Source organism: Mandrillus leucophaeus, unplaced genomic scaffold, assembly GCF_000951045.1.
Source record: "Mandrillus leucophaeus isolate KB7577 unplaced genomic scaffold, Mleu.le_1.0 Scaffold236, whole genome shotgun sequence".
NCBI classification, from domain to species: Eukaryota; Metazoa; Chordata; class Mammalia; order Primates; family Cercopithecidae; genus Mandrillus; species Mandrillus leucophaeus.
Genome location: NW_012102432.1, coordinates 2,735,977 through 2,758,602, shown reverse-complemented (window position 1 = coordinate 2,758,602; position 22,626 = coordinate 2,735,977). Strand labels below are relative to the sequence as shown.

Here is a 22,626-nt window from a genome sequence, read left to right as displayed (position 1 = left end):
TGTTGACTTTAAGAAAGAAAGTTGGTACTGTGGCATAGTTCCTGAAGAAAGGACGATGTTGATCCTGGAAAACAGATGGGTAGAACCTGATTCAAATGCAGGTTTGACTGAATCACCCCTGAGGTTCCTTGTAGCTGGGGTGCTCTATGACTCTTGGTGAATGCTGGGGTTGGAGAGCAGCATTCCTGTGCCTTTATTGGGGTCCACATCGCTCAAGAAGGCAATGCAGGGCATTAGTAAGAAGAAGAAAAAGTGAATATTAGCTGTTGAGATAAGGTAGCTAAATAAATTTTTGAACATAAAAGTAGACCTGAAAGCAGAACTCTCAGTCCAGTTGTAAGTCTGTGCAGAATGGACTGAATCATGGCCAACATTTTCCATTTTCATCTTGTTCTTCATAAGCATTGATCACTACTAGAATCAGTAAAAATCCACAGCCATAGATCCTTAATGAAGTCGGGAAAGTTCCAATTTTGGGGAAGAAAGAGGAAAGAGAGAAAGGGAGATGGTGAAGTAAGGGAGGGTAGAGTAAAGAAGGGTAGAGAGAGAGAGAGAGAGAGAATAGCAAGAAAACAAAATGTGGCTATCTAGGCTACAATGAAGCCTTGTTAGAGTTGCCTGCTCCACCACTGAGATAATGATGGCTGAAATAACTCAAATCACTCCCCTGCCTGCCCTTGGGGTTAAGCTGGCTTTCAGTGTTGGAAAGAGAACCCTAGAGAAATGTTTGTTTTAGCAGATGTGTTAAGCTTCTTGTGAGAAGTCAAAGTCACTGAATGAAGAGATTACCACCAAGAGTGATCAGGACAACAAAGCCTCAAAGCAAGTGGCTTCTCCATAGTTAATGTACTAAGTGCAGAATTCCTAAGCACTCTGTTTAGAAGTGGTGGAGACATATTGGTTAGTGAGCAATTGATTGGTCTTCCTGGAGAGCATTTTGAATCATCTGAATGTACTGAGGGCGAGATTTAAAAGGTTGTTTCTCTTGGCTTTATTTCTTTTTTTCTAGAGGTTTTGAAAAGCAACATTTACTTTCTATTTCTTTACAATGAATTTAAAATACTTCATAACATAATGTGCTACTTGTATCAAATGTTTATTGTGTGACCAGGTAACAAGAATTATGTCATGCTGAAAGTAAAAAGACTATATGGTCATCTTCTCACTCAGGAAAACGTAAACCAAAAAATAAAAAGTTATGTTTAGTTCCTCGGCCTCTGTGTCTCAGAGTTGTCCTGTTGCTACTCACTATTCAACCACGGCACACAGTTTATTGGTGGAGGTAAGAGAGCCTGCATTCTGGAACTGTGCTGCCAGTAAATCTATTAGAAGAAATCATGTAGATCCCAATTTGACATCATGTGGAGGAGGAAGTGAAAGTTGGCTACCTGAACAAGAACTATGAATAATGTGTGAAAGATAATTTTTTTCTTCATTCCTTTCCTTTCATGTCTAACACCTTCCCCCAAAAAACTGCCTCTCCTCTGACTAGGTAATGGGGGTGCCTGTCACACTGATTCTAAGTCTGTTTGTGGGTCTATGGCTGGATAGCTGAAGCAGTATTTCCACAAAAGAATAAAGGTTTTGGCACATTGCTCATAGTCCATTGCATATGGCAGATGTTCACGAATATTTCTTAGCATGAGTGTGTGAATAAGTGATTATTTAAAAACTCATTATTTGAGAATTTGATTTTCTTTTCATAGTGGCTCCCAAAACAGGGAAAGGGAAAGTTTTGAAACAGATCCAAAACACAAAAATCACAGATAATCATTTGTATGAGTAACAAATTTCAAGATCCAAAAGGATGGAGATAGATTGGAAACATGAGGCAAATTCAAGAAAATGAAATTTAATACCCAACCATGTACCTTTGAGATGGGAGAGAAATGGTTAACAGCAGCATGGCAGGATGTGTAAATACAGTCAGATTTCCCTTTGGTTGTATTGCATCAGTGCCAGAAAGGCTAATGCAGTTCTAAAATACTTCAACAGAAGCAAACAGGGCAAAAAACAAACAAAAAATCAAGAAGGTGAAGCAATTATTTCACTCTATTCTGAGATCACACCAGGAGTATGCAGGCAACCCAGCCAGTTGATGAAGAGATACAGGAGAGTGCTAAGGTGTCCAGTTTTAGAAACCTTGGCACAAGAGGAATCTGACTAGCCTTGGCTGGGCGGGTGTGGGAGGGCTAAAAGGTACTTGCATCTACTCTAGTGGCTCCAGGAAAAAGAACCAGAAATTGCACATAGAAGTTTAGAAAGGGCAGATCTGAGTTCAATGTAAGGAATAATTTTCTAGCTGAGTTGCCTCTTTAGGGGCATGGAGGAGCAGGTTTCTCAAGTTGGTTATGTTCGAGAAGAGGCTGCATGACTCCTTACTGAAGATTTCCTATCAGGTTGGTCTAGACGAGTTACTGTTTCCCTCTAACTCTGTGACTGTGGTTCACATGCCATGTTGTGAAATAAAGTGAAGTCATATGACAGAAGGTAAATGGAGTTTAAGGTCTGTAAAAGTAGATGGCCACCAATATTCTCCATCTCCACAGGGTCCGTAGGTCAAACAGGCGGGCAGCTGTCCAAGGTGCTGGAGGGAGGTTGGCCTGTGTCGGTGGTTGTGCTCCCCTGGTTGTCTTCATGCTTGCTGTTTGTTTTAATGCCTCTGGATTTTCTGTTTTTCTGTTCCTCGTACAAACCTACCCTTCTCCCTTCCCCACATGCACACTGGGCTTAAACAAAGAGAAAAATGCACTGGAAATGTGTTAGGGGGCTGGGGCTAAGCTACAACCTAGGGTTTCCTTCCTTTGTCCCATCCTAGCAGTAAATGAGTCCATGAGTCCATTTCACTTTCAAAGGTCCAGATTGGTATATAAGATTGGACTGTTTGAATGGATTGATAGTTACAGTAGAAATAAAATTTTTTGAGACACTTGTACTGATTTGCTTCTTGAGTTCTTAACTTTATCCTTTCCACAGTACATACATATCTTGAAGGGAGACAGGAAACTTAAGCAAACCAACAATGATTTTTATGGTTAGGTGGAAGGAACACTAGATGGTTTAGTGAAACACCTCTGTGGCCTTTGGTATACCCAGGAGCTGTGTGTTGGTAATAAACCTGGCAACTTCTCTACTTTCTATTTGTGTTGCCTTTTATACATCATTTGACTTCTCAGTCCCTTAGTTTTTTCCGTCTATAAAAACTAAGGGTTGTGAAAATGAAATGTTAATATATGTCAATGTAAATACATGTTAATACACAACTAAGGGTTGTGAAAATGAAATAAGCTAATATATGTCAAGAACTTCTTAGAACAATACCATGTACAAACATAGTGTTTTAATACTTTGTGTTGAGAGGATCATCAAGACCACCCTTTTCTGTATTTGATAATTTTAGTAATGTTTTCCTAACTTATTAGAAAGACCCACAGGACACAGAAAAGTTGTTAGACTGACAGTTGTGGTTTATTACAGAGAAGGAGATAGGTTGCAATCAGGAATGGAAGGCCATGCGTAGGGAGGAGTCCAGGAAGGACCAGCTGTAAGCTTCCAGTTGTCCTTCCAGTAAAATCACATAAACAGAACTTAATTCTCTTAGCAAAGATGTGTGACAACATCTGCAAAGTGTTGTCAATGAAGGAGGTTCACCTGTGCCCTGGTGTCCAGGTTTTTATGGGGGGGGGGGTCAGTCTCATGGGCATACAGTACCTTTGTGACTGATCTTAACTGCTCAGTCCTCAGCCTTCCCCCATCCCCTCTTGTTACCAGACCCCACCACTTACTTACCCAAAGTTAGTCTTTGGTCAGGGGTTTTCTCAGTATCATCCCTTCGTGGTTTACCAGAAAGATGTTATTGGAAAGTGGTCCCAATCCAGACCCCAAGAGAGGGTTCTTGGATCTCGTGCAAGAAAGAATTCAGGGTAAGTCCATAGAGTAAAGTGAAAGCAAGTTTATTAAGAAAGTAAAGGAATGAAAGAATGGCTACACCATAGAAAGAACAGCCCTGAGGGCTGTTGGTTGCCCATTCTTATGGTTATTTCTTGATTATATGCTAAGCAAAGGGTGGATTATTCATGCCTCTACTTTTTAGACCATATAGGTTAATTTGCTGATGTTGCTATGGCATGGTGCTGGTGCTGTCGTGGTGCTGGTGGGAGTGTAGCAGTGAAGGTGACTGGAAATCACTCTCATCGCCATCTTGGTTTGGTGGGTTTTGTTTGACTTTTTACTACAATCTGTTTTATCAGCAGGGCCTTTATGATCTGTATCTTTTGTTAACCTCCTATCTCATTCTGTGACTAAGAATGCCTTAACCTTCTGGGAATGATCTCAGCAGGTCTTAGCCTTATTTTACCCAGCCCCTATTTAAGATGGAGTTGCTCTGGTTCAAACACCTCTGACACTCTTACTGCCTTAAAAGGGTCAAACTGATACAGTGTGACCTAAAAGCCCAGACATACAAAAGTAAGCATGCACTATAAATCACACTGTTAGCATAAACTACTTGGCATGAACTAATGTCTCAGATATACAAAGATCTTCTTATCAGGTAGGCTATTCTAAGGGCTTAGAGGAGCCAAAGGCCAGTCTTGAAAACTTGTAAGGTGTAGGGTTTGGGCAACCCAGGTCTACTGAGTTAACAATTTATTGCACATAAATGTAAGTTTTACTTATTTGAACAATTTAACAATTTTCATAATAATGTTTTTAGTTGTGAACATTTATTAAATATCTACTGCATAACTCTTTTTATAATCTTTTATCTGTAAGCTGAAAAATAATTTGGTTTAATTCATATTATAAACTTAAAAAAATCATTATTACTTCAATATAAAAGGACACATCAAAAACTAATGATCATTACTAGTATTGCAATAGTGGTTGTTCATAAGAGTGCTTCATAAGTTTTAACTATAATTTCATGCCAAATGCTCTATGCATATTATTAGTTGTAGTCCTTATCAACAACTGTGGGAAATAGGTAATACTTCTAATATACAGGTGAGAGAATCAAGGTCCAGAGAGTTTCAAGAACTCCCCTAAGCTTCCCAGCCAGTAAGGGACAGTCTAACTTTACCATCTGATTCATAGTCTTAACATCATGCATGATAGTTTCCAGTGACTCTCAGAGACAAAAGGTTTAAAAGGTACACTAAAACATTAAAAATTCAACAAACTTTATATATCTCAAGGTACACAGGATATTTAGATGCTGGGGCAGAGTGTGGCTAGAATACATATGTCCCTTTTACCAAGAGAAGTGATCACTGCAAAGAATATTCCAATACTCCAAAATGCTTTTTTGCCATAAAAATATGGTATAGCAAGCAAAAGTAAGAAAAACAGAGATATGAAAGGGAACACATTATGCAGTTATTTTGGGTGTCTTTATTTCTTATTTTTATTTTGGAGACAGGGTCTACCTCTGTCACCCAGGCTGGAGTGCAGTGTCACAATATGGCTCACTGCAGCCTCAAACTCCTGGACTCAAGTGATCCTCTCACCTCAGCCTCCTGAGTAGCTGGGATTACTGGCATGTGCCACTGCACCTAGTTAATTTTTGAGTGTCTATTAAAAAGAGAAATATAAAATCCAGATGTCTTCAAAGGTTCCAAAATTGTCACCATGAATTGTTTGTAATTCTGTCTTTTTCCCTCCCCTCTTGTTAGATCTCAGTCTGTGGTAGAAGCTGGGACCCTGAAACATGAGGAGAAGGGAGAGAATGAGAACACTCAGCCACTCCTGGCTCTGGACTGAACCCTGAGTCACACCAATGCTCCCGCACACTGGCCTTCAGTGGTATCAGCCACCCAGGAAGCACATGCGCAACTGACCCACACAGACACGTGTGTTCTGCTTGACACAAGGTCCTCCACTCCTGACCCCCTGCAGTGACTGTCACCAGCCATCGGTCTGAGCAGCCAAAGTTGGACAAAGACTTGAGAGATGCTTTTTTTTTCCCCCCACCACAGTGAGGGGACTGGAGGATGATGCAAGGCATTTATGTAAAAAAGATTATCCTTCCTATTTATGGTAGTAAATAAATTGAAAAAATAAAAAACTAAATTTGATGCACACACTGCATTAGGACAAGAATTTTTCTGGGGTATCACACAAGGACCCTCTCTGGTTTTTGAAAATTAAGTGCATTTCCAAGTAAATGTATCAGAGTTAAACTGTGCAGACACCACTGTCAAGTTTCATGCAGTACAAAGCCCTGAGACAATAGCATCTCTGGTAATTTCCATTCTTACTGAATTATTTCCTTTGACCTCATCACCAGCATTGAATTGTTCAGCCTAAGAGCATGTTCTCATAGGTCTGGGTATTTGCAAAGTTTGCTTATTTTGATATCCTGCAAAAAAATTATTTTGATGTCACATCTCTTGTCAGGCCACTAGCTGACTGTCATGAGCTGACTTTAAAGGAAGACACATGCACATGAAATACAATTATTTCATCTGAGCAATGTGAGTTTCCCCCACAGGCAGTTCAAGAGCCCATTAGTGCAGCGTGTGTCTGCAGAGGAGCTGTCTCATTGAAAACACATGTCAGTGATTAATGAATCCATTCCAGTTGTCTCAACTGGGTCACTACAGCAAAGAAAAGTGCTATCAAACCATTTACCCCTTGTCCCCAACCCTCCTGCAACCATTAAAGATGTGGAGAAAGAACGTGGTTGTTGCTCCGAGGGTAAATATTCAATCATGGAGCAAGACCCATATGGATGGTTAAATATGCAAGTACTAAATAAGAGAAGACTAGAAATGCAAGATGAAATGTCAAAGGTCATTTTATTTACCTATTCTCCTTAGAAATGGAGTCCCTAACTATCCATTCAAAAGAAATCAGATATAAAATAAACGGACATCATATGATATGATATTCTTACTTGTGCCATGTTTTCCAAGACCGGTGCATATTTTTAGATATCTCTTATTTGCCCAGCCATCTGTATGACATGGGTATTTATTAGTATGACCAGTTGGTGCTCAATGTCAAACAAAAATATTTTAGTTAATAATGGGCAGTAAAATATGATTTTACATTTTAGATATTTGGGGGAGTTAATTTGTTAGTTAAATAATTCAAGGGAAAGAGATTATTCAACTCATCAAAATCACCCCTGATAATGTTATTACTAATCTTAATTATTTATTACATCTCTTTCCCAATGGATCTAATATTTTAATTTTTTTTCCCTATTGGTAGAGAATAATAACAGAAGTAATTTTCATATTATACCCTTGGAGAAATAAAGTTGAAACAGAATTAAAAATACTTCTCAAACAGCTGTATCACAATATAAATTAAATTAATTCATTTTTGTGTAGACATTGGAAATCACAAAAATAATAACATTGAAATAATTCTACCAATGCAGTGACAGAAACAATTTTCTTAAGTACCAAAACATAGGTAAGAGAAAGAAAGAATTAAAGTGAATTAGAAAATCCATTTTATTGCTTGGGTTTAAAATAGTTATGGGATACAAGTATTTACAATGCTATTGGAGTCAATTATTGACAACACTTTGCAACAGTAATGCCATTTCTAGTTTTTCAATTGGCAATACTTAGAACCCTACTGTAGTGACCTGATTTTAAATACCATATTTACTAAGTTAAGAGCTAGTTTTTACTCTCTTCCATAATTTCATTACATGAATGTAAGATGATGGCTCAACAATGACGACTTATAGTTTGAATTTCTTTATGTGTATGCAATATACATATGAGAACCAAATTCAACAAGTGACGCGAATGTTACTACATGAGCATTGAATTGTATTGCCCTTGTCAGTTATTTCCTCTGTTCAATAAATACTGAAGGACACAAATACCTTTTTACTTTTCAAGAGTTTGCCTTCTCTTCTCGATTTTATTTAATTTGGATATTTTTCCTCCCATGCCTCTTCATCTGATTTAGTGGGATGTTTTCAATACCAGCAAAACAAAAGAACAGGAAAAGTATTTTGCAAACTTATCCACTGGAAGCTAATGTCCTTAAGGTCAAGCAAAAAGAGTCAATTTCAATTTCAAAGAGCTGTTCTTTAAATGAGATAAAGAAAGTCTCCTTTTGTTTTTAGATGGAAAAGAAAGCACACGTTTTTTCTACCTGTGAATGAAATTTGGTGACCTCTGTGCCATTCCTGCAGCATTTTTGTTCATATTGGTTTAGAATTCAGTGCATGAATATCATTACATTCTTATAGCTAACATTTCTAGTTAGCTTTGATTCAAAACATACAAAATCTGATGCATTAATACTTTACTAAATTAATGACTTGCTCATCTTTGGAATGAATAGGCAAGACGATTTTTAACTGTTATTTCTATGTTGTGGGTAATGTTAAAACTAAATATAAATGATGATAATTGCTATTTCACAGCGATTTTTAAAATGGCAGAGGCTTCTCAAGCCAGAGAGATAGGACAGTCTTCCAAACTCTTTCATCAAAAAGGAAAGCAATCTGGACCTCCTACACCCAGGACAAAGATCCTGGCATTCTTAGTAACCTTTTACTCTGCCATCCTTAACATTTCTACAGAAGTGTAGCAGAAATCATCTCCAAGACTGAAGAGCTGGCTTCCTGTCATTCACATGAATCTACCATAGGCAAAGACACTGTATTCTCAGCCCTTGCCTCATGGATGGCGAAACAGGCAGGAGCCTGACACCCTAGCAGCCACCTATCCACCTAACCCTGAAAGAACATATTTTTATTTCCATGAACTATACTTTTTCCCCAGAAGTTCTAATAATTCGCATAAAAATTTACATCTGGGACTTCTATAACAATATAAGATAATTCCATGCTCTTTTTTCAGTGTGAAAAGTTCCTCTTTGAAAGAAATAGGATTTTGTCAATATCCCCACCACTAGCATAGTGAGAAGAGGATCTCAATCAAGATAAAAAAAACCAAATGACTGGAGAGTTGGGATGGGTACAGTTCATAGACACTGGCATAATGACCTCTTTCTTTTTTGTATTAGGAAAATAAAACTGCTTTTTTCATGAGTGTCTTTTACTAAGAAGAATTAAAAGAGGGACGTCTGAGTTTCCCAGTAATGCTACCATTAAACAGCTAGAAGTAAAGCATTTATACAGCTTGTCATTAAAATCAACAAAAACGTAGTGGTACATGATGACAAAATAGTCTAGCTACACTAGAAAAATATAACTGCATAGAAAAATTACAAACTAAAGCAATCCATTCACAGTTTCTACATATGTTCTCTTTATACACTGAATTAGATCTATTCTATGTGGAAAAAATATCTTTGGTAAGGTAGAAGCTATCAAATGTTCACCTTAAATACCGGCAGAAGACCACTGCTTTCATGAGACGACACACAGCAGGGCATTTCCTAAATGAATTGCAGCGAGGCAAATATTCCCTTTAGTGTCTTCTAACCCTAGCAGGAGGCTGAGAATTATTCAGGCTGCAAGTCAAGGGGATTAAGAGTCCTAGTGTTCGAAATTCTATCCTCACACCCAAGGAGATGGAATGAGAAAGGCAGCCTCTCTCCAGAGTGTCCCAAGCTTGCATGAATTCATGTTAAATTGCAGGAAGGCTGCGTCTCTGCTGTGGTGTCAGTTCTGGGTGCCACACATCCACGATGAATATCAGCCGGAAAGATGAAGCATCCTGCCATACCTCGTGCTCAAAGGAGTCATCAAAGATGAGCACCTTGCCTTCCTCCCAGGTCCTGCAAAAGAAAGACAAGGATTCCTGAATATAGCTTTGTGTGGTTCAGATGTCTGAGGATCAATTCCTGTTCATGCACGAGAACTACCTTTGGTAACAACCTTTGGGACATAACCAAATAACTAGAACATCAAGCCCAAGTTTATTCTTCCCTTGATGATTAGGAAAGAATTTCAGAAATCTTGTTATGAACATCAGTTTTCATTTCTCAGCACTGGAGATGTACAAATAACAGAGGATTTGTGATGAAGACATATTGGTCTTATTACATGCCTTGCAATTATTCTGTATATTATTATATGTCTTGCAATTATTCTGGTTTAGACGTATGGGCAGTGATTGGGTCTCAGGCATCTCTATGCTTCTCAAGACACTTCCAATCAATTTTCTTTTCAGCTCACTCCACTTGTTCAAGTTTCATTTTATGGAAGAAAGGAATCAACTTAAACACGGTAACCATAAAGTAGAAAACTAAATTAGGAGTTTCCTAGCTAGTATTCCGGCTGAAGAAAATGGGCAGATTGGGAATGAATTTTGTTTGTATTTTTAGTATCATCTTCTATGCAAGTGGGTTATCCATGGAATATTTTAAATCAATGCTGCAAAACACCCTATAGAGCTTCCAACATTACCTCATGAGATATCTGCATAGGGACTAAGATCTAAATATAGTGTTAGTCTATTAAGAAAGAAATATACAGGAGGCAGTTAACACAATGCTTTTCAAATCTAAAGAGAGTTTATGAGTGATATTGATGGTTCCTTATTTTAAAAATAGATATTAACTGCCAATATATTCAATACCAAGTTATGTTTTTAAAATAAAATTTTTGCTAGAAAATTTTCCTTAGGTACTAAATTCCAGTTAAGCCTTAAAAATTTTGCACCTGGATTAGCAAATAATGACAATTATAGCATGGGAAATGCTAGCTTGATTTCAAGTTACTGTATTATCATAAAGATGTTTTCCTTGGGAAAACTAGTGGTGAATTTTTATGTTCCATATTAGGTGATTAACCAATATAAACTGAGCAATACTACATATATTGCAGGGCTTCACAACCTTGGTATTACTGACATCTAGGCCAGATCATTCTCTGTTGTAGGGGCTGTTCCATGCACTATAAGATATTTAGCAGCATCCCTGACCTCCACCCACTGTACGGCAGTAGCATTCCCTATACTATTAGGTTGGTGCAAAAGTAATTGCAGTTTTTGCCATAGTTGTGACAACCAGAAACATCTCTAGTCATTGTCAAATGTCCAGGGTGGGAGCAGGGGCAAAAATCATTCCAGTGGAAAATAACTGACATACTGAATAAATCTGATAATAAAATTTCCAAGTTATGTAAACTAACAGATAAAGTACTGAGCATATCCAAGTTGACAGTTCATTGAAGTTGGGAACCAAACCTCTACTTCTCTACCCAACCTCCCACCTCCACCCAGTGTGCTATCTCACATACTTCATGATACGGTTTGGCTGTGTCCCCACCCAAATTTCATCTTGAATTGTACTCCCATAATTCCCATGTGTTGTGGGAAGGACCCGATGAGAGATAATTTGAATCATGGGGCAGTTTCCCCCATACTGTTCTCATCACAGTGAACAAGTATCATGAGATCTGATGGTTTCATCAGGGGTTTCCATTTTTGCATCTTCCTTATTTTCTCTTGCTGCCACTATGTAAGATGTGCCTTTCAGCTGGGTGTGGTGGCTCATGCCTGTACTCTCAGCACTTTGGGAGGCCAAGGAGGGAGGTTCACAAGATCAGGAGTTCAAGGCCAGCCTGGCCAACATGGTGAAACCCCCATCTCTACTAAAAATACAAAAATTAGCTGGGTGTAGTGGCGCATGCCTGTAATCCCAGTTACTCAGGAGACTGAGGCAGGAAAATTACTTGAACTTGGGAGGCAGAAGTTGCAGTGAGCCGAGATCAAGCCACTGTGCTCCAGACTGGGTGACAGGGCAAGATTCCATCACCAAAAAAAAAAAAAAAAAGGAAAAGGAAAAGAAAGAAGAAGAAGGAGAAGGAGAAGGAGAAGGAGAAGAAGGAGAAGGAGAAGGAGAAGAAGAAGAAGAAGAAGAGCGCCTTTTGACTCTTGCCATGATTCTGAGTCCTCTCCAGCCATGTAGAACTGTAAGTGCAATCAAACTTCTTTTTCTTCTCAGTCTCAGGTATGTCTTTATCAGCTGCATGGAAATGGACTAATACACCTTGCCTCATCGCTTGCATTCAACACACACATGTTGATTGGCTCTTTTACAACTCCTCTGAAGGTTTTTAGGGTTCCATTAGAGTTCCATCAAGGGTAGCAAAAGATAGAAATCTATGGACTTACGAGCAAAGGGCAGAATATGCATTCATTACCATGCAAAACCCAACTTGAGAACAAACGCAAAACCAAATGGGGGAAATACGCTGACAAGAAAAATCAGTGAAACAGTTCACAGCTTCCACAGTTAGGCAGGCATTTTCTAGGTCTTAGTGTTGTCACTGGGATTAAGCAATGTCAGTGGATACCACAGACAAGCCTTATAATTTATGTAAAAGATGAGGGAGGAAGTGTACTCAAAACGAAAGGCAGTGCACCTATGTTCACAGCAGCACTATTCACAATAGCCAGAAGGTGTGAGCCACCCACGTGTCTATTGATGAATGAACAGAAAAACAAAATGTGGTATACACATACAATGGAATATTAATTCAGCCTCAAAAAGAAAGGAAATTTTGACACATGCTACAATGTGTATGAACTCTGAGGACATTACATCAAGTAAAATAAGCCAGACATAAAAAGATAATTACTATTTTATTCTACACATCTGAGGTCCTAGACTAGCAGTTAAATTCATAGAGACAGAAAAGAGAAGAGTATTGCCAGTGGCCGGTGGGAGGAGGGGAATGGGAGTTATTTAATGGTTATAGTTTCAGTTTTGCAAGTTAGAAAGAGTTCTGAGGATAGATCATGTTGATGGTCATACAATATGGATGTACTTAACATCACTAAACTGCACACCCAAAAATGGATAATATGGTAAATTTCGTTATGTGTATTTTACTACAATTAAATAGAGAAAAAAGGGAAAGGCAAAGGAGAGCATGTGGTAGAGGAGAAAGAGAGAAGCAATACAGCAAGATGGAAATTTATGGTCTTTGAGGGGAAGCCTCTTGACCCTGGCATTTATTACTTATGGGACCTAAGGTGAGCTACTTAGCATAATTGAGTCTTCGAATCTTCATTGGCATAATTGATGTGAGGATTAGCACATGGTTGGCACATAGTAGATATTCAATTAATGACAGAAAATATAAAACAGAAAAGGAATGAAAATATAAAGAAAAATAGGGAAAAGATAAAAGACAGAGGTGAAATGTTGGGAGGTGGTATGTTACCAAAAATGACCTTGGCATCACTCCTTATGAAATCTGCCTTCCTTTCAGACAACTAAAAACTTCCAAGGGAGATGAGATATAAAAACATCGTCAGAGCATCTGTGAAATGTACTTTGTACAGCAATGACAAGTGATTTTCAAAGTTTTTTGGGTGGCAGAGAATCCGGAAACTACTTAAAATACTAGAAGTAATTAAAATAACTGAATAGAAAAATCTAGCCCACACAAAATGACATTTTTCACTAGATTATGATAGGTATAACAAAGCCAAAGATCTAGAAATGTTTTATGGGAAAAAGGCCTTAAGCATTCCATTCATTAAATTAAATTCCTTGAGAAATGGGAAAAGTTATTAGCACCAGAACACGCTGGTCACTCATGGAACATCAGTGCATATAAGAGTAGAACTTAAGAACCACAGGCTTGCAGCTTTCCAGATACATTAAGTACAATACAGATTAGTGTAAACCACTAATTAATCGATTTTATAAATGAGAAATTTGGGGAGGTATCCCAAAGGGTTGTTAATTGGACTGTTTTAGGGTCACAAAACTCTTGGGGAAAGTGAGTGCTGTTGGATTTATTTGCCCTTCCACTTTCTTTCATACATTTCCCCCAGAAAATAGCAAAGATAGTCAATTACATAATGTAGATTTTTAAATGTAGATTTCTTCTGAATTCTTAAAAAAAAAAGGTGTCTTTCAATCAGTTACTAGAGATAGAATGACTAAAACTGCAGTCATGATTCACCTAAAAGGGCAAAATGAAAGAACAATAAAACCTCATACAAGCGATGTCCAGGCTTAAGTGACTCCAGGTGAAATTCAAGGTGTATACATGGTTGGGAAAGGATGAGTGCTTTTCTTCCACAACAAAGGGAGAGGAGCATAAAGATGTCAAATCACTTCTGAATGAAAACCAAAGACTCTCTAGAATGCAAAGTTAGTTTTCAGGCCACTTGCTTTGTGAGCAAAGCTCCATCAAATAAGATTAAGTTACATTCAAATTATGACATAGAATCAGCCTTTTGGAGAAACCATCTTCAAAGTGGCCTGTGACAGAGGTCTGCCTGGAAGTACTGCTACAGCCCTTGTCTAAGGACTCAGAGAAGCAGCATTGGGGGTGGGCACTGCTCTCCATCCCTGGAAGCTTGGTTCACTGTTGGAACTTCCTCCTTCCCTTCCTCGCTTTCTCTCCTCCCACCCAACACTTTATTTTTTTCAAGATAGGATCTGCTCTGTCACCCAGGCTGGAGTGTGGTGGCACCATCACAGCTCACTGCAGCCTGTGCCTCCCAGGCTCAGGTGATCCTCCCACCTCAGCCTCCCGAGTACCTAGGACTACAGGTGTGCACCATCACATCCAGCTAATTTTTGGACTTTTTTTTGTAGAGATGGGGTTTCTCTATGTTGCCCAAGATGCTCTCCAACTCCTGGGCTCAAACAATTCTCCTGCCTTGGCCTCTCAAAGAGTTGGGATTACAGGCATGAGCCACTGCTCCTGGCCTTCTGTTAGAATTTCTTACCACTAAGAGAAGAAAGCCTCTCTCTGGATTGTCAAAAGATATAAGAATATCTGGTCCCAAGATAAAACAGTATTCCATAATCTGTCAACTTCTCAAATTATTATAATTATAAATAATGATAAGGATAAAATGGTGGCAGTGCATGTTTAATAACTATAATTTGGTCACAGAATTACCATTGATAATAATAAGGCTAAGTGATGATACTAGGTGCTTACAGAGTCTTCCACCTAGAAATTTGATAGATAATATCTTAATTATCTTTGCTAAAATGTTCTGAGATAGGCAAAGGACATGATTGTGATTTTCAAGCAAAGGAATCACATGGAAACAGGTTCAGGTATCTGCAGTGACACTGATTCCATGGCCGAAGCAGACATGGTCCTAAGAGACATTCTTAGCATCTGTAGATGATATGCTGAGGTGGCCTGCAAGGCATGAAACAGGCTGAGTGGAAAACAGAAAAGGGTCAAAGAGCTCAGGAATACGGACATTTGACACAGCTCTTACTCATTCCGATCTACTGAAATTCCCCGGTTCAGACTCCATTGAAAGCCCTGGCATGGCACACTGTAAGCAAAACGTAAAGCTGCATTGTCACCCTTCCCCTTCTCTCTCTCCCCTTCTAACACACACAAACAACTTCTGCCTTCCTCCTCTTAGTTCCAGGTCACCAGTATTTAAGGGTTTTGTAACTCAGATGAAGGCACTGAAGGAGGAGGAAAAAGAAAGGGAAGAGGAAAAGAAAAAGTCATAGTGTTACTGGAAAGTGTCCTGATCCAGAGCCCAAAAGAGGGTTCTTGGATCTCGAACAAGAAAGAATTCAGGGTGAGTCCATAGAGTAAAGTGAAAGCAAGTTTATTAAGAATGTAAAGGAATAAAAGAATGGATACTCCAATGACTACTCCATAGGTTGCTGGTTGCCCATTTTTATGGTGATTTCTTGATTATCTGCTAAACAAGGAATGTGGTCTAAAATGGCATTTTTAGACCACATTGGGTAACTTCTTGACATTGCCATGGTATCTGTAAACTGTCCAGGCGCTGGTGGGAGTGTAGGAGTGAGGATGATCAGAGATTACTCTCATGATCATCTTGGTTTTGGTGGGTTTTAGCCAGCTTCTTTGCTGCAACCTGTTTTATCAGCAAGGTCTGTATGACCTATTTCTTTCGCTGACCTCCTATCTCATCCTGTGACTTAGGATGCCTTAACTGTCTGGGAATGCAGCCCAGTAGATCTCAGCCTCGTTTAACCCAGCTCCTATTCAAGATGGAGTTGCTCTGGTTCAATTGCCTCTGACAATAGGGCTGTAGAGATGGGATGCCTTCCCTCTTTCCGGTACCTCTCCAGTTTCAGGGTAGGGGCACAGAGAGAAGAAAGAGATGTGAGTAGCAGGGAGGGTCTCTGCTGCATTCTTGTCACACCTCCCTTCCCCAGGGTCCCTCCCAGCTCCAGGCCTATCAAATCACTCCCCTATCTGCACCATTCCTTCACCTGCCCTGGTCCACATGACCAGCTCCTATTTCACTCCTCCTTCCTAACTCCTTAAAGTCCCTTCCCCATTGCTGTCCGAGTACACACTCCAGGCTGTAAGCACCACCTCCAGTGTTATGAGAGTGCTTGATCTCACTCCCTGGAATGTAAGGACAAAAGTCTCCATTTCTGTAGCAATCAGACAGGAGAATAATAAAAACTCAAATATACTGAATGCATTTACCACACAGCACTTTGTAAATACAGTTCTGAGTGCATTCATATGGATTACTTTAACACTCAAAACCACAAAAGACATACTTTTACTCTTTCTAATTTACAGATGGGGACATTGAGGCTTAATGAGGTTATGCAAATTATCTAGAGTTACTCTTGACAAGAGGGAAAGCCAGGATTTAAACCCAAGTCATGCGACTTCAGCATTATTAATATGTTTTTATGAAGATACCTAACACTAAAATCTGAAATAAAAGCTCAGGATGCATTTTTTTCCTACAGAAACATTATTATAAATAGTCACTGGTTCTAGAGTCCTATTAATAAGGATTATTAGTTGAAAAGCTTCTGGGAGTTGACCTAGAAATGGCCACACATTATTTACTATTGCTAGAGAAAAATGGGTCCCAGCTTTTCACCAATCAGTTCAACAAACAAATGTTTGGAACAGAATCCATTTTCCATATGGGAACTACCATTCCCTGTGGAGGTGGAGAAATGTATGTGCGCGCTTTCTATGTACTCATATGTAGGAACAGCCACAGACACACCACTGGGTCACAGAGCGGGGGTCAAGACATGGTATGGATGTGTTTAATTCACCAAGTTGCTCAAATGAAAGAAGAGGAAAAAATGTTACTATTCAATAACAAATCTTCAGGAAAACATCCTATCTGGTTAAAAACTGTTCTTTTTGTTCTACAGTCCTAGATGGGCAGGCTTCAGAGATGACCTGTGCATAAGGTCACACTGCAATGCAGATGAAGATGGGCAAATATCTTGTGGAACAGAAGGTTTATGATTTCGGGGAGAATAGTAAAAAAAGACGAAAGGAGGGATGAAAATATTTGGTTCTAAAAGATTTGGCAAACTGCAGCTTCCACAGTGTGATTCAAAAACTACAGTAAGTCTTAAAATTATCTCCTTGGACACTTTATGAAAACTAAACAAGTATTGTCTATGAAGAATTCATGATGGGTTAAAAAATTAAGTCTCTCTTATTGTTAATATTTTAGCATGACTTTCACACAATCTTCCTAATTGGAACCTTGAGAAATGAATGAAAATATATGTTATAAAATACTTGAGGTCTATGAAGGCCATTATTTCTACAGCAATATAGAATTATATAGGACTAAACCACCGATTGCCAATTCGTTTTTTCAGTCTGTCGCTAAGTGACACTAATGTCGATGTGTGCTTTCCTGACAATCTATCAGTCTTGTTCAACATTTCAGGCTAGCAATTTGCAGGCAATAATGCTGAATCTGCAGGAGAGCTCCAAGGTCATGGTTCCTTCTCTTAGCACAGTTCCAGCACACTGTGGAATGCCCTTGGAGATTCAGAAGAATGAATTTCTCTCTGGGATCATTTAAAGCTCACACAACTCAGCCACTCCCTGAGTACAACAATTAATTCCCACTCACTGGGGGCATGTTTATTCCCTGACTCAAGTTTACTCAGCTCTGGATCAAAATTGCTAATTAGCTTATTTATTTATTTATTTTTTTTTGAGATGGAGTTTCACTCTTGTCACCCAGGCTAGAGTGCAGTGGCGAGATCTCGGCTCATTGCAACCTCCGCCTCCCCAGTTCAAGTGATTCTCCTGCCTCAGCCTCCTGAGTAGCTAGGATTACAGGCATTAGCCACCACACACACAAAAAAAATAATAATAACTTTTGTATTTTTAGTAGAGATGGGGTTTCACCGTGTTGGTCAGGCTTGTCTTGAACTCCTGACCTCAAGTGATCCGCCAGCCTTGGCCTCCCAAAGTACTGGGATTACAGGCGTGAGGCACCACATCTGGCTCTAATGAGCTTATTTTACAGACCACAAAGCATGGTCCCCCTGAGGTGACATGAACAGAAGGCCCAGAAGGGGAAACTCCCAGCTGCTTTCTCTACTTGTCTGGAAACAAAAAGCAGCATTTGAAGTGATCACCTTATAAGTACAGCATAATCCTAATCGTATAAACTACAACAAAATTCAAAAAGCCCAAGCAAGGCTATGTGATCATGTCTAGAACACAAACTTTCAAGCCAGAATGCCTGGAACTGAACCCACAACTAAAATTGTAGTGAGTTGAATGTCCCCATAAGCCGCCCCACCCTCCTTCCCCGCTAAAAAAGATAGATTCATCTGGAATCTGTGACTATCACCTGATTTGGAAAAAAGATCTTTGCAGATTGAATTAAGTTACGGATTTTGAGATGAGATCAACCTGGATTAGGGTAGGCCCTAAATCCAATGATAAATGTTCTTATAAAAGAAAAGAGGAGAAGACTCGGGGAGAAAGCAATGTGAACACAGAGGCAGGGACTGAAGTGATGCGTCTATAAACCAAAGAACCCCAAGGGCTGCCAGCAGCCAGACGCTAGGACAGGGGAACAGATTCTCCCTGAGAGCCTCCAGAAAGAACAACCCTGCCAACACCCTAGTTTTATACTTTGGCCTCCAGAACCACGAAAGAATACATTTCTGTTGTAAGTCATTCAGTTTGTGATAATTTGTTCTGGCAGCCTTAGGAAACATATATAAATGTCAACCTCAGGCAAGTTACTTAACTTTATACTTCAGTCTCCTCCACTGTAAAACAGGAATTTTAATAATCCTAATTTCACAGGATTGCCATAAGCATGAATGAGTTAACGTATGTACAGTGCTTAGAACTGTGTTTGACACAGATACAATTTTAGAACAACATATATTATTACTCTAATCATTATCATCAATACACATATATAGACATTGAGAAGCACCTGGCAATAACTCTGTATTGGGATAAAACAATACATTTTTATTGAGCTTCTCTGTGTTATATAAATTATGTGTGAGGGACGTGTATCAGTTTTCTAATCAGAAGGCATTTACTAATTTGAAATGATCATTTCATTTACAGTGGTAAGGGCTGCATACCTACCAGTTCATCCTCAGAGAGCTACGCTATGCTTTGCAGGGATGGAATATTTAAACTGTATACACACTGGCGGAAATCTTAATCTGATTATTAATACCTAAGAACAATAACGTGCAAATCGCTACAGGTAACCTCCTCTTTTAGAAGTTGAGACGTTCTGAAAAATTGCTGCGTTTGACTAGCACAAGGAAACCTATTTCTTGGTGTGTGTGTTTTTCTTTCCATGCAAAAAGAACTTCTACAATCATAGCACAGAACTTCCAGATTTCATACTAGAGTCTTTCTGTCCTCAGAGTTTATAAACTACTATCAGATTTCCAGCTCTTTTCACTATAAGCATTGCATAGCACTTTAATTGACACATTTCTCTTACGAAAAGCACTATTTTGTAATGAAGTGCTAAGCCCAACTCAACCACCCTTGAGTTAAGAAATATTAAGGATGAGAATGCAACACAACATAAAGCTGGCATAATAGAAAGAAAGTGGAGCAGGGCTGCTGACCGGCAGTCACAATGAGGCAGAAGGGCCCCTGTGCTCAGCAACTCTTCAGGGAGGAAAGGACGGAAGCATTGTAGTCTCCCTGGCCCAATAATAGGCAGGTGAGTTGCAAGCACTTTTAAATAATCACTGTGGATTTGCAAAATACACCATCTGCAAATTATTATTATCAGCAGCTCCTTCCTGTCACACAAAGTAGGTTGTATTTTACCTCAGCAGAAACTGAGGGGCTGCCAAGTTAAAGATCTCATTCAAGGCCCCCCTCTGAGTGGGCTGCAGTGGTCCTTCTAACCCTCTTCTGCCTCTGCTAGGTGAAGATGGTTAAACCTAATTATGTTTTAAGCTTCAGGGGAGGGGTTGGCAGTTGTTTTCTTTATCAAACATGGACACAAGGTGTTTGCTGGGAGCCGGGAGTGGGGAATGCACCTACAAATGTGCTCCTGGGGCAGGTCTCTCAGCATCACTCCTGCATTTGTTTTTTATTTTTTTTTTAAAGAGATGGGGTCTCACTATGTTTGTTGGAGTGAAGTGGTGCAATCATGGCTCACTGCAGCCTCAAACTCCTGGGCTCTAGTGATCCTCCTGCCTCAGCCACTGTAGTGGCTGTGACTATAGGCCCATGCCACCATGCCCAACATGCGTCTTGAGCCCTCTGTGACTTTGTGCTAAGCCTCCTGGCACCATCCACCTGCTCCTGTTCTTGATTGCCACATCCATTCTTCCAATCTTGGATTTCTCTTTCTGCCTCAGGCCACTGAAGACTAAGCTCAGTTCCATCTCTCTTCCTCTCCCTGCCTATGCCTAAGTAGATTTATTATTATTATTTTTTTAAGACAGGGTCTTGCTCTGTCACCCAGGCTGGAGTGCTATGGTGTAATTACAGCTCGCTGCAGCCTTGAACTCCTGGGCTCAAGCGATTAACCTGCCTCTGCTTCCTGAGTAGCTGGGAGTACAGGTGCATGTCATCATGCTAGCATATTTTTTTAAAAAGTTGTTTTTGTGACTGGGCGTGGTGGCTCATGCCTGTAATCCCAGAACTTTGCGAGGCCCAGGCAGGCAGATCCCGAGGTCAGGAGATCAAGACCATCCTGGCTAACACGGTGAAACCCCGTCTCTACTAAAAATACAAACAAATTAGCCGGGCATGGTGGTGGGCACCTGTAGTCCCAGCTACTCAGGAGGCTGAGGTAGGAGAATAGGGTGGACCTGGGAGGCAGAGCTTGCAGTGAACCGAGATCACCCCATTGTACTCCAGCTTGGGCGACAGAGCGAGACTCCGTCTCAAAAAAAAAAAAATTGTTTCTGTGGAAATGGGGTCTTACTGTGTTGCTCAGGCTGGTCTTGAACTCCTGGCCTCAAGCAATCCTCCTGCTTTGGCTTCCCAAAGTTCTGGGATTATAGGCATGAACCACCTTGCCTGGCCCTAAGTGGATTTTTCTCTAGTGATTTTGTTCCAAGTATCTACAAGCAGAATACAGAAGAGAATGAGGAAGGCAGGAAGGCAGGAACACGGGGAGGCAGGGAGGCAGGGAGGGAGAGAAGGAGGGAGGCAGGCAGGCAGGCAGGCAGAAAGGAAAGAAGGGAGGGAGGAGGAAGAAAAGGAGGGAGGGAGAGAGAAAACATAGGAGGTAGGAGGTGAGGGAGAGAGCGAGTGAGCTGGTGAAAGAAGAAATAAACCCTAAAAGCCTAAGGAGCACTGAGGCATGTGGCTGGGTGCTCTTCTCCATCTCCACTGCCTCATGCTCTCATGTGATCTCCAAGGAGTTACCTTGTCAATCTGTGCCTGCTCCAGCATTCTCCCACCTCTTCTCTAAATTCCTGGCATCCCCCAATGTTTCCCTGCTCCTTTTCACTGTGGCAGAGAGACCCTGAAGACCCAAACCAGGTTCCCAACGTAAGACAAGATTCATTCCATGCCTGAAAAAACTTCTACCTGTCCAGTGATCCCTGATTCCTCCTCCTGGTCTACCTGATTCTGCCTTTCTTGCCCCATTTCCTTCTTGGTTCTCCTTCCTCCTTCTGTCTTTTAAATATAGATGTTTTCATGGAACCTTTTCATTTCTGTCATCGTTTGATTGTCTCAAGCTTCCTCTAGAAGTTCTTGCTAAGCGTGACTCTCAAATCTTTATCTCTAGACTTACCTTCTCCCCTTAGTGCCAGGTCTCTATTTCCAGCCACCTCCTGGAAGGTTCTACAAGTGTGTTCCAATAGCAACTAAATAAAATATGCACAAGCACTGAATTCCTCTTCCTTTCCTTGAACTTGCCTCATGCCTCCCAAATTCCCAAGATTTGCTCAAGCATCACCACCCTCCACTGTCCAAAGACTGCAATTGCAGCAGCATCTCGGATGCCCCATTCCTGTACCACACATTCAAGAGTCACCTGATATCTCTTGCATCTGCTCTCTAGTCTCCATTTCTTTCCAGCATCCCAATTCCAGCTCTGCTTATCTTTTGGGTGGGCCGCTGTGATAGCCTGCTAATTGTTCTTCCCACTGTCCCCACAGGATTCACCCAAGGGTTCCACAGTAACTTCCTAATAAAGGTCTGATCCCATTAGTTTGGGATTCAAAGCCTCCTATGATTTAGTTTCTAAAAAGACTCTTTCACTTTGCAACCTTATTCTTTATGTACCATACACTGCTGGATGCTGATGTATTATTCAATATTCTTCATATGTGGCCATAATTTTTGGCCTCTGTGCCTTTAATGGATACTGTTTCGGAATATCCCTCTTCAGCTTTCAATGTTCGAATCCTTCTTGTCTTCAAAAACTGCCACTCTGCAAGTTGAGTCCCTGCAAGCAGGTGAGGCTCCTGCTCATGGAGCCATCTGTAGTATTTTTAGCTTTTCTGTAG

At 40.1% G+C, this 22,626-nt stretch overlaps 2 protein-coding genes across 4 annotated transcripts in view; one reads left to right on the top strand and one right to left on the bottom strand.

Moving 5' to 3' along the window:
- CLVS1 (clavesin 1) overlaps positions 1 to 7,861 on the top strand; it is a 214,637-nt gene extending 206,776 nt beyond the window's left edge. Inside the window, exon 6 of one of the 2 annotated variants that reach the window (XM_011982160.1) lies at positions 5,673 to 7,861. In XM_011982160.1, the coding sequence (XP_011837550.1) occupies positions 5,673 to 5,760 (88 nt within the window). In that variant the 3' untranslated portion in view covers positions 5,761 to 7,861. The remainder of the gene's footprint in view (positions 1 to 5,672) is intronic. The other variant, XM_011982162.1, reaches the window with a different exon arrangement.
- ASPH (aspartate beta-hydroxylase) overlaps positions 7,443 to 22,626 on the bottom strand; it is a 186,865-nt gene continuing 171,681 nt past the window's right edge. The window contains exon 25 of one of the 2 annotated variants that reach the window (XM_011982164.1): positions 7,443 to 9,717. In XM_011982164.1, coding sequence (XP_011837554.1) covers positions 9,567 to 9,717 — 151 coding nt within the window. In that variant the 3' untranslated portion in view covers positions 7,443 to 9,566. The remainder of the gene's footprint in view (positions 9,718 to 22,626) is intronic. The other variant, XM_011982163.1, reaches the window with a different exon arrangement.